This window comes from Epinephelus lanceolatus, chromosome 1, assembly GCF_041903045.1.
Source record: "Epinephelus lanceolatus isolate andai-2023 chromosome 1, ASM4190304v1, whole genome shotgun sequence".
In the NCBI taxonomy this organism is placed as follows: Eukaryota; Metazoa; Chordata; class Actinopteri; order Perciformes; family Serranidae; genus Epinephelus; species Epinephelus lanceolatus.
The window spans coordinates 22814555-22825613 of NC_135734.1; the positions used below are offsets into that span (position 1 = coordinate 22814555).

The 11059-nt window shown below is 42.4% G+C and overlaps 1 protein-coding gene across 1 annotated transcript; it reads right to left on the reverse strand.

Moving 5' to 3' along the window:
* Positions 1-3: 3 nt before the first annotated feature.
* On the reverse strand, positions 4-6957 carry LOC117256728 (uncharacterized). Its single transcript, XM_033626332.2, has 3 exons — positions 6628-6957; positions 4010-5209; positions 4-3187 (listed from the first exon to the last, which is right to left on the reverse strand). Exons 2-3 carry the CDS (start codon positions 5096-5098, stop codon positions 2828-2830), a joined length of 1449 nt encoding a protein of 482 aa, XP_033482223.2. The 5' UTR covers positions 5099-5209; positions 6628-6957; the 3' UTR covers positions 4-2827.
* Between the last annotated feature and the right edge of the window lie 4102 nt (positions 6958-11059).

The window sequence follows — 11059 nt, forward strand, 5'->3', positions numbered from 1 at the left end:
AAACTTTACACACATTTATTGAACAGTGATAAAACTGTTTCACAAGGTGAAGACCCAAACTGTGTGTACAGTACCTTCCCTGCACATAGTCTGCATTTCAGTTTTGTACAATTTAACTGACCCTTCGCTAAGTCCCTCCCCCCTCGGTTGCTGTTGTCAAAGCATTTTCAAAGATATCACTGAAAGATAAGCTCAGAGAAGTAGAGAGACAAGAAGACAAATAACTACAGTATGCATTTGAGAGCTACATTCACAGTATAAATTCAGGTGAAGGACAAACTGAGACAGGAACGTCAATGTTCTTGCAAAGCAGGGTAAATCAATTGTTTTATTTTAATGTAACATTTAATTATGACTCCCCAAAGCTTTCATTATCTGTTGTATTTTTAACCCACTGTTGGTAAAACTAAATTATCTTGCGTTTCCATTTGTTTAAAGTGCAAATTGTCTCAACTGTACAACTACCCAACTTAAAGTTAAAACATCCAGTATTTTTATATTCCATTATCTTTGTTTTCTAACATGCTAAGCTAGCTAACATTGGTTAGCATCTTACCTTGTTGCAAACAAAGGAGTTTTTGTTGACTTTTGATAGATTCAGCTGTGAGTGAGGTCTTTCACACTGTTAAATCCATATACCGCATCTCTCCTCTTGAATTTTTAGCTTTGGAAAAGCAAAATATAGCACGACAGAGACTAGCCCCGCTTGTCCTAAATATGTCTCATTGGACTGATAGCCCGTTTCGCTGACAGCTCATTATCTCAAAAACAAACCATTGCTCTAAAGTCCTGTTTTTCAGAAAATACACGCCCCCTGCTTTTCGACAACCCAACAGCCAGAAAAAAAATGTTAGCATTGTACGTTTCTGTAAACCACAGACATGTTAACTTTGTCAATAGCGCTGTGGTGAATGTGTGGTTAGATTTAGGCACTACAACCACTTGGTGATGGTTTTTGGCTCAAACACCATTTGGTGGCACAAACAGTGCTGGAAAAGCCGGGACTGGTTGGTGAAAAACGACTGGGTTTGGTGGCTCAAACGTAATCAGGAAACTGAAAGTAACTGTGGGATGTGTTTTTGGAGAAACAGGACTTTAGAACAATGGACATTTGTTAAAGGATAATGGGCTGTCAAATTTTTCGGACAAATGGGGCTACGAACTTTTGGGCTGTTGTCATGGTACTGCCCTCTAAACTTTAAGGATATCTGCTGTCTGACTTGCAGGTTCCAGACACTGTTTCTGCATTTTCTCTTTTTCTGAAAGCTTGACAGGCATACAGTGCTTAGTTACAGTTGCTAACGTAGGATTTGACAGTGGGTATTCTTGGGAGGGGCTTAGTGAAGGGTCAAATATGTACTATGTATACGCAGGAGGAAATCACATTGCAGTGCAGACACATGGCACTGTACATCAATCAGAGATTGTGCTTTAAAAGTACTTTGAATGGCTCGAGCATGTCCAACACATTCTTATCCCAAGCCGTAACATATCGCCGCTTTATCAGCTTTATCTCGCCGCTATTGTGAGGTTTATGAGAGGTATCCTCTTGCATCTGCTATTGATGTTCTGTGACGCCACTACCAACACCAGGATGTCAACAAAAGCTAGTGGTTAGGTTTATAAAAAACTTCATGGTTTGGCTCTACAGTCATATTGAAAGTGACCACCACCCTCACAGGTGAAAGTCCCAAGATTGTTGGACCCATCCACCACCCCTCCCCCCTGGCCTACAAGGACTTTCCAACTTATCATGTCTTCACTGGCAGCATTTCAAGCTGATGTTGTCCAATGGCATATTAAACTGCCATGAAAGGTGCTGTCTGGCTGACCGGCAGTGCATCCTACCGCTGGAAATATTGGCCTTATGTCGGTGTCCAATGCTGAAATCACTGACAAAGCGGCGGTATTTGACGACTTCAGAATGAGAACAGGGTTGCAGGTCCACTCTTAACAATGAGACAGACATTTAAAAAGGAGCGTCAGTTAAAGCAAAGCAGCTATACACTGTAAAACACCCAGGCAGATAAAGACATTCAAACTGACTGGGAGCTGAGAGCTTCCAACGTAGCACATTACGACACAGCCCACAACGTTAAAAACAGATTATATGTATCTGTCACCTTAAATAGAAAATAGAGGTAGAAGCGTAAATCTTAATCTTACTGATGCAATCAAATGTGGTGTTGATTGTCATTGTGAAAATTCACTCTCAAACGAAGGACTATATTATCAGAAAAGTTTCTGGCATTAAGGATTTGCAGTAATTTGGGATGAAACCTATCATTTATGATCATAAAGACATCTTACATAATATTAAACTTTAAATGCTCTGATCAGCAGTGATGGACCTGAGGGAGTCGTTCTCTGCGCTTTTCAAGGAACGTGGGCAGATTTTGTCAGAACGGCTTGAAATAATAATAACACTCGCTTTAAAACCCAAACAATGTTCTTTGAGCTTACAAGATCTTTCTCAGATTCACTGTCACCGAAACATCTCCCTATGGCAACAAACACTTTGGTTACATAGCCTCAGCTCTGAAATCTGAATTCTGTGTTATTATAGACTTTGATCAGCCTCACAGAAAATGTGATGTTTAACTCAACTCACAAAGTCATTGTTTGACAAATATAGTTTACCTCTGGTGATCCTGAGAGTTCATCTTACCCTTCTTGTTTAGCTTTTACTCCTTAGATACAATTAAAAACGATAGTCAAGCACAGAAATATGATTCAGGAGGTAGAAAGACAGCAAATATAGGCTGAATATAGCAGAGCTTAAAAGAGATTGACATGCTTCCTGTCCATAAAACAACCACCCTCCTCATTACATGCAGTTAGTCCCTGGACCTCTCAACTCAGGGGCTGAGTAGTGTCTCCTGCGGACCGCCTCTGCCTCCTTCTTCTCTCCCCCTGCCAACTGCTCTGGCCCTGGGGGAACCTGGGGTTGTGGTGCCTTTAGGGACTCACAGCCTCCCTCTGACTTGCTGGATGAGGTTTTTGGCTCCAGAGCGGCTGACGATGGAGGCTGGGGGGCTGAGACAGGGGTGAGAGCCAGGCAGATGTCCCCCACACTGAGCTGGCGGCAACGCAGTCCACAGAGACGTGCGGTCCTCTGAGGGCTGCAGGAGGACCAGCCCCTCCCACGCACAAAGAATGGGTATTCCACATAGACATCCACCAGCTCCTGGAGGAGGATGTTACATATGAAGATTAGACGTAGGAATGCAGTGTGCACACTTGTTCACTAGGGGGTGCTACTGTTCTAGTTTGGAAAAACTTTTTTAATGTACTTTTCTGATTCAGTCCGTAGATTCAATGGAGACCTGATGCAGGCGTGTATAGATAAGTGATTTGCACAGTTCACACCAATACCCCTGAGGCACAATGGACTGGCAAATATCACTAGATTTCTTATTTACCACATGCCAAACACAAAATCAAGTAAAGATCCTGACATAGTGGTTAAATATCAATTGCTATTTTGCTATATTTATTTTGAATTATGGCTCAACTTTTTATGTATTTATAGAAACTATCATATTAGCTGCCTGAAGTTTTTTTTTTTGGTAAGAAAATCAAACAATTCTAGCGAAAACTGAGTGGTTGCATGCATTGCTGTCTGTCACGTGTTGCAAATTCCACACATAGTGGGTTAAAAATGATAAAGTTGGGTTTATTCTAGGTTTATTCTATATAGTTTCTTTATTGTCAGCAAATTCACGTAGAGACCAACACCAACTACGCGTTTGTCTGTCTCTCAATACTTCCTCCCCACCCTATGTGTGGCAGACATGATCACGAAAATATGGTTTCAGTTTGGCCTGCTTTATTTCATAGAGCAAATGTTACTCAAGCAGAAATGAGTGGTGCATTCGTTTGGGACTATTTGCAGCTGTGGACTGATACAAATTTTGTGTGCTAGTATTTTATAATAAGAAAAACAATGTCAGCTACATGTGAAGGGTCTGTTGTGAAGGATGGATACTACAGAGTGATTTTCCTTCACCTGGGACTGCTGGTCGTGAAGCAGGATGAGGAGGCGCGAGATGGACGAGGAGGAGGCTGAAGGGGAGATGCTCTGCACCGTGCAGCAGCTCAGGCGCAGGTCTGGACAGGCCAGTGATCCTAGCAGGAAATCCTCCGTCTGCAGGTGTTCCACCCTCCTCAGCCGCCCATCTCTGAGCTCGATCAGAGAGCCTGCCACAAAGTGAGGGAGCAGCCAGGGGAAATTATTAGGAGAGGAAGAAGAGGAAGAAACCTGCTCAGAGGAGGGGAGAGCAAAAGATCTTGTTGCATCCTCCTTCATGGAGGTGTATTTGTTGCTTGAGTTATCGTCAGGGGAAACTCTTATGAAGGAATGTCCAGATGTGGGATATTTGTCAGCTTTCGCTGATTTGTGCAACACATCGTATTGCAATGTGAGGTCCTCATGTGGAGAGTGAGGTAGACATGTGCTCAGTGATGGAGGACTTGCTTTTTCAACCCTGGGAAAATGCTCAACCTGTCTGTCTCTTCTCCTCACATATGGTCCTTTATTCCGCCCGTTGCTCTGCCTCTCTGCGTTCAAACTCTTGTCCCTTAATGTCTTGAGCTGCTCCCAGCTGTACCCTCCACCCACTCTTTGGAAACCCTCATTAACCAGGGAGACAGGGCTGAACCTGGAGGGGTGGTGTGGATGGCTCAAGTGGAGTGGAGACAAGTGGCTGTGGTGCTGATAGTGGTGAGGAAAGGCCCATCCAGGGTGCAAGGGGTTGAACTCTCTCCACTCTGCCCAGCCATGATGATCCCTAAATGCAGAGAGGTCGTGAGGTTTGGACCTGGCAGATGAGTGAGTCTGCATCCAGGGCTGGTACAGTGCAGGAACCCGTCTCGGTACGGGCTGGAAAGGACCTGTGTGCTTTGCCTTAAACTCACTGTGGCTCTTGTAAGGGTAGGGAGCCTTGAATGTTGCAGCATCACACTGCTGCTGCTGCTGCTTCTGCTGTGGTGGAGAGCTCGTTCTTTGGTCCCTCTTTTTGAGCGGGAGGCTGTCCCTGTCTGGGACTAGAGCTGGGTTCGGTGTGAAGCTCATTGGCTCACGCTGCCCATCACTCATGTTGGCACTGCATGCCCTCCTGCAGAAGCTGAGGAGGTGTTGTGATCATGTGACACAGACTCCAGTCTCTTGGCAAGCGTTGCAGATAGTCAGGTCCAAGGTCGTCACGATCTGAAAAGTAGAAGAAGCAAATATCAGTGCACTTAATGTCTGCGCAAACAAGGCGTCAAGCTGGAGAAAATAATTTGATTCTCTAGTCAGACTTTCTCTCTCTTCAAACATTTCTTGATAAACGACAGAACTTCCCCCCTCCCCTCTGAGTGTGCCACCTGGTGAGATCATTGCCTGCAAATATCCTCTTGACACAATGACTATAACTTCGCCATTAGCTTCAAATGAAGGCTTTCCAACCAACAATTGCTATGCTGAAGGGGTTTAGTTTGATGGACATTTACCAACTCCTTTGAAGAAAAAAGTTACTATGGTTACAAAGTGCTGTACAGCACAGTGTGGTTGTGAGGGAAGAGTGTAGATTCTGAACAATGCAAAGTTGGACACTCAGAGGTTAGACTTCATCACAAGGTTAATGTGATCATCCAGTCATGTTTTAATGGTGAGACTGCTAGAAACAAAGTAAAGTGTGTGCATTCAGGTGCAGGATGTTGAACCATTCATCTTGCTCATGGGACTGAAGTGATCTCCAACACCTAGAGCGACTGAAACCCCATCATCCTCCTTACATGCATGCACAGAAGTGAGTCAGTTCACTGAGGGGGGCTAAATATAAGCACCTTGTGGCCACACACACAACAGTTTCTTACTTATTCAAAGACCGTGCAGACATATTATTTACACAAAGTGATGCAGGGAAAGTAAAGAGCAGTGCAGGACTTTTTTACAGCCTATCAATGCAAAGCTCATCTCAATGCCCTGCATTATGTCATCATCATAGCTGAGCACCACCGCTGAATGGACCTCTTTCACTCTGCCCGACAGGCATGTCTCTGATATGAGCTGTTTCTTTATTATGTGTGCATGTGTGGGAGATCAGACAACACCCTCACACTGACATTCCTGTGCGAGCACTCAGCGTTAAGCCATGACACATACATACTGTAGATAAGTATTTGTCGACTAATTGCCTGCAGTGAAAATGTAAATTCATTCAAAAAGATTTGAGGTGTGGGCTGCTTACTCTCGGTGGCTGACACACAGGTATGACCCAAACAGGCCTGGCTGAATAACCTCATGAGGTGATCTGGCTGCTCATGTATGGAAATTCAGTGTATACACAGCAGTGTTTAGTGTGTTTGGTGCCATCACCGTCATGATAATCTGCAATGAGGACGAGATTATTTGCATATCAGTAGTGACAATATTGCACTTAGTCAGCTTGTTGTTTCTATTTATGGAGCTGTAGCGCAATACACCCGAATACCTCTGCTGAATCCCACAAAGAGTTCCTCAAACATGCATTCAGAGTTAAACTAGTGCACAACTGACTCTCTTTGTGGAGAGAAGAAGAAAAGAACATGCTCCATAAATCAACACAGATTCATCTTCAGAAATGCTTCATGTTGGAGACTTACTTATGCGTTCCTCCATCCATGCATCCATCCATCCGTCTCTCTGCGTGACCCATCTTCACGAACCATCTTGGTCACAGTCGCTCCACACACACACATACACACACACACCACACCTGTCTGGATTGTGTCCTCCTCCCAGGCTGCAGGTGAAAAGGCAAAACAGAGCAGAATGATCAGAAGCATCCAGACAAGCTCAACAGACTGTCTATCAGACACGCTCTCCTCCCTCTCTCCTCTCCTCCTCCTCTCTCTCTCTCTCTCTTCCCTCCTACTCGCCTTTTACATTTTACACTCCCACTCCACTCAGTCAGTCAGTCCTGTTAACCTTTCTCAGACAGATCTGATGTCTCTCCCTCTCCCTCTCTTACTTTCTTTTCTCTCTCTCTCCCAACCTCTCACATCTGAACTCGGCCACCCTGTGTTTGCTGCTGAGTAGCACTCTCAGCCTCTCTTCCATTTGTAATCACACTCCTCTTCCTCTCTCCATATTCCAACACACTCTCTCCTTTGCTCCGTAGCTCTCTGTTGTTGGGTGTATAATTAGAAATGAGACTGCTGTGCAACTCCTCAGCTGATGGTAGGCGTATGACTGCCTGATGGCTCTGGCGCTTTGCCTGGTGTAGTGAGGGCGGGAAACCATTGCTTTAGACTAGCGTGGACACACACAAAGGCAAGAAAAAAAACAGGGGATTGCAAAACAGAAATCTTGCTGTCAGGTACATCTGCATTCCGATAGCAAATAGCCCCCGATGTTTCATACTTCCTGTTTTTCTCACCTCGGTGGGAAGACTCATAATGTCTCATCCTGAATGAGCGAGACGCCAAACTGTATGAATGCTTTGAAAATGGTCAGTAATTGCTTTTGAGCAAAGTGTTCAAAGGTCAACATTAAACACTAAAGCCAATTCTCTGCAGTAAAAAAAAAAGGCCTTTCATGGTTGTGCAGACAACATAAACCATGACCCCCCCCTCACCCACTCCCTGCTTGCTTTCTATATATTTTTCCACACATTCTTCTTCTTGCTGGCTTTCTCGCCCCCCCCTTTCATCTCATTTTAAAACACAAGAAAGAGGACTCGGCTTTTGCTTCATGGCTGCCTCAGCAGCACGGCAGCCCAGTTCTCAGCTATTGATTTTGCAGGGCCTCAGCAGGTGAACCCCCAGTCATGAGAAAGCCCACGCATAATCTAGTTTGAGGTGGAGAGGATTTCTCACTTTGAGTCACATCATGCTTCCTCTGCCCACTCTCTCTCTCTCTCTCTCTCTGTAGCTATCGCTCTGTTTTTCTCTCTCTCTCTTTTTTGTCATTGGTGAACACACACACTCACACACACACATACACACACACACACACACACACACACACACACACTAGAGAAAGTTCACGGCATGGTAAGATGCTGTCACGACATTTCGCAGTCTTTGCGACAACTAGCATAAACCACCACAACCACTGACATTTACAAAGAGTCTGTTTTTATTGATACAAATCACCAGCCCCTCCCACCACTTCCCAACTGCTACATTACAGCCGGTATTTGAAGTTTCACTTTTCAGCTTGGCACAGGTGCCAAGTGTGACTTTCAGTAGTGAAAGTTTCCATGCTTATGCCCACAAACATATAAAGGTTTGTTATTAATTTGTTTTCTTATGTGAAGAACGGTGCAAAAGGTTTTATTGTAAAGTATTCAATAAACAAAGACATAAATTATTCTAAAGGAAATAAAATGCATTTTCTGTTGATCAAAGTTACAGTGCATGATCAACAAGTTATCTTACTGTGTCCTGATTCTTGCACACAGATTCTTGCAATGACTCACACCAGTATCTTTTCCTGCCTGCAACTGAAGCAACACACTCTTTTAAAGCCTCTTCTTAAATGCTGATGCTGTGTTTTGGAAAAAAGAAATGATGTAATGATGCTTCGTGAAGCCTCTGCATGCAAACATTGTGTAATCAGCAAGTCCAGCTTGAAAGAAGTGTGTGTCACCTGTTGTCCACTAGATGGTGTCTAGGACACACAGATTTTATACTGTGTCCTGACAAAACATTTCCATCAGTAATATACCTCTTCTACTTGTTACTTTTAATGTATATATCCTCAGGGAAATACTTCCACTGTTGTTTGCTGCTTTACATTTATTTACACTACCCGTATTTAACTTTAAACAATTTGTATCTACATTTTTTCCATTATTGAACTACATGTTTGTCATTGCACTGTGCGCTTACCTTGTCTTGTATCTGGTTCTGTACCTGTTTTTGTGTCTTACGTTCATTCATTCATTCATTCATTCATTTTTAATTTCTCCTAGCTATTTGGGATCAGTAGGACCCAATAAGTATAAAAAACTAAACATTGTCAACAATAATTAAGTCCCAATATCCTCAAACGAAACGATAATTAAGTCATCTTAGCAGCATCTTAGCTTGTTACTGTTGCTAAAATTGGTCATATTTGTTGCCATACCAAACTACAAACATAATTAATTATAAATAAACAGGTTTTAACCATAAAATTTGATCAGGTTCTGGACCTTTTCCACTTTGTGTCAGGATCAGCTGCAGACTGACTTGGCAGAGATGGCTGCCATCTTGCTTTTACGTGGATTAGTGTATTGTGCTCTTATAACCACCTAAGTTAAGTTGTAGTATAGGTCGATTAAACCCAAAATGTGATGTCCTCAAATGCGGACACTGGGTCTCAGGCGGATATAGATGGATGACAGTAAAGTTTCTTTTATCTTTGCTCTCTCTTATCCTATTGATTCATTAGAGAGTCAGTGACAGACTCAGTGATCACAGCCTGGACACAGAAACTGGCAGACACAGGCAGACCTGGCTGCTTAGAGGCTGGTTCAGCTCTGTTCACAAAGACAGGTGGAGACAGAGCAACATTGCTACCACAGTGTAGCACATATGAAGACATCAGTGCAAAGTTCTTTACTAAAGGTAAATGTAAACTCCAAAACAAGGCTAAAATGCAACATATATTTGGAGAAAATAGTGTCAGCACCATAGATGCAGCTGTCAGTGCATGTCACAGCCAACACAACAACATATAGTTCATCTTCTCGCAGATCACACACTGTCTTTTTACTGCTTTACTTTGTGAGGTTTTTTTCCCTTAATAATAATGCATTATTGTTAATTGTTTTTGAACTTCCACTGTCTTAAATTGTAATAGTGCTTTGGCAACACATAAGAAATGTCATGCCAATAAAGCTTATTGAATTGAATTGACAGTAAATGAGGGGAGAGAGAGAGAGATGGGGAATGATGAGCAGCAAAGGCACCTGGTTTGGACTGGTGATGTTGTGGTACACAGTCGACACCTTTAACCTGTAGGCCACCAGAGCACCTCCACCTCAGGTTAAGTTAGGTTGTTAAAATCAATAATTAGAAAGGACTATTAACGAAATATCAGATTTCACACTGTTTAAAAAGTCATAAAGTAAATCATCACTGCCAAGAGTAACGGCAATGAGAAGTGTAAAGTTATTAATGTCATGATTATTTTCATATTAGATTGATATGCTGGTTATTTTCTCAATTAAATAATCATTACAGGTCTGTTAAAAATTTTCCCCCAAGCTTAAGGTGATACGTCTTGTTTTCAGTCAACAATCTAAAACTCAAAGATACTATATAATTTATAATGATATTAAACAGAGAACAACTGCGAGTCCTTACTGGATCAAGGTGGAACCAGAGACCATTTGTCTAACTTTTTTTCAGTTAGTTTAATAAATTAATAATGCTTTTTACGTTTAATATGTAACAAGTAGATCTTATATCAGATGTTTTCTGCAACATATTTTCTAAAAAGACACCTAACAGTTCTCCTTTTTTGTTTAAAATGTTGCAGTTTGAATATAAAACCTGTTTTCAGATTTTTCTCAATAGCTAGTTACAAAGTTCATCCAAATTTAATAGTGATATTAATCATCCATTCAAAATGTATTATATATAATATTTATTATTATTATTATTTGTAAGGAATATTCTTTGTGAGATATCATACTCAGTTTTGAAAAATAATAATGCAGTAATTAAAAGGATATTGTTTGTTAATGTAACATTTGTTGGTATCCCCTGACCCTGAAGGTGACACCAAGAGGAGGTTTAAAAGAAAAGAAAAGGGATACAGGGAACAAGAGACAACGAGGGAGGGAGGGAGAGGGAAGAAGGGGGTGTAAGAAGACAAAAATAACAAAGGCATGTGCCTGTCTCTCCTTGGTATTTTCCACTCCGTTACATAAAATCCCTCCTTCCCTTTTCTCAATCCCTTCCTCGGTCTCCCTCAGCTCCTCCCTCCTCCCTGTCATTGGTCAGCTGGTCGGCTCCACAAAGCCACAAACTTGTTCTCGCCTCATCCAAGTGGCTCAGAGTCCACTGAGGCAAAGAGGGGAAAGCGGGGGGAAAGGAGAGC

Excerpts from the sequence above, each read along its gene's own strand:
- LOC117256728 (XM_033626332.2), bottom strand. The coding sequence starts at position 5,098 with ATGAGTGATGGGCAGCGTGAGCCAATGAGCTTCACACCGAACCCAGCT. Across the intron at positions 3,188-4,009 it reads TTCACGACCAGCAGTCCCAG|GAGCTGGTGGATGTCTATGT; the intron begins GTGAAGGAAAAT and ends ATCCTCCTCCAG.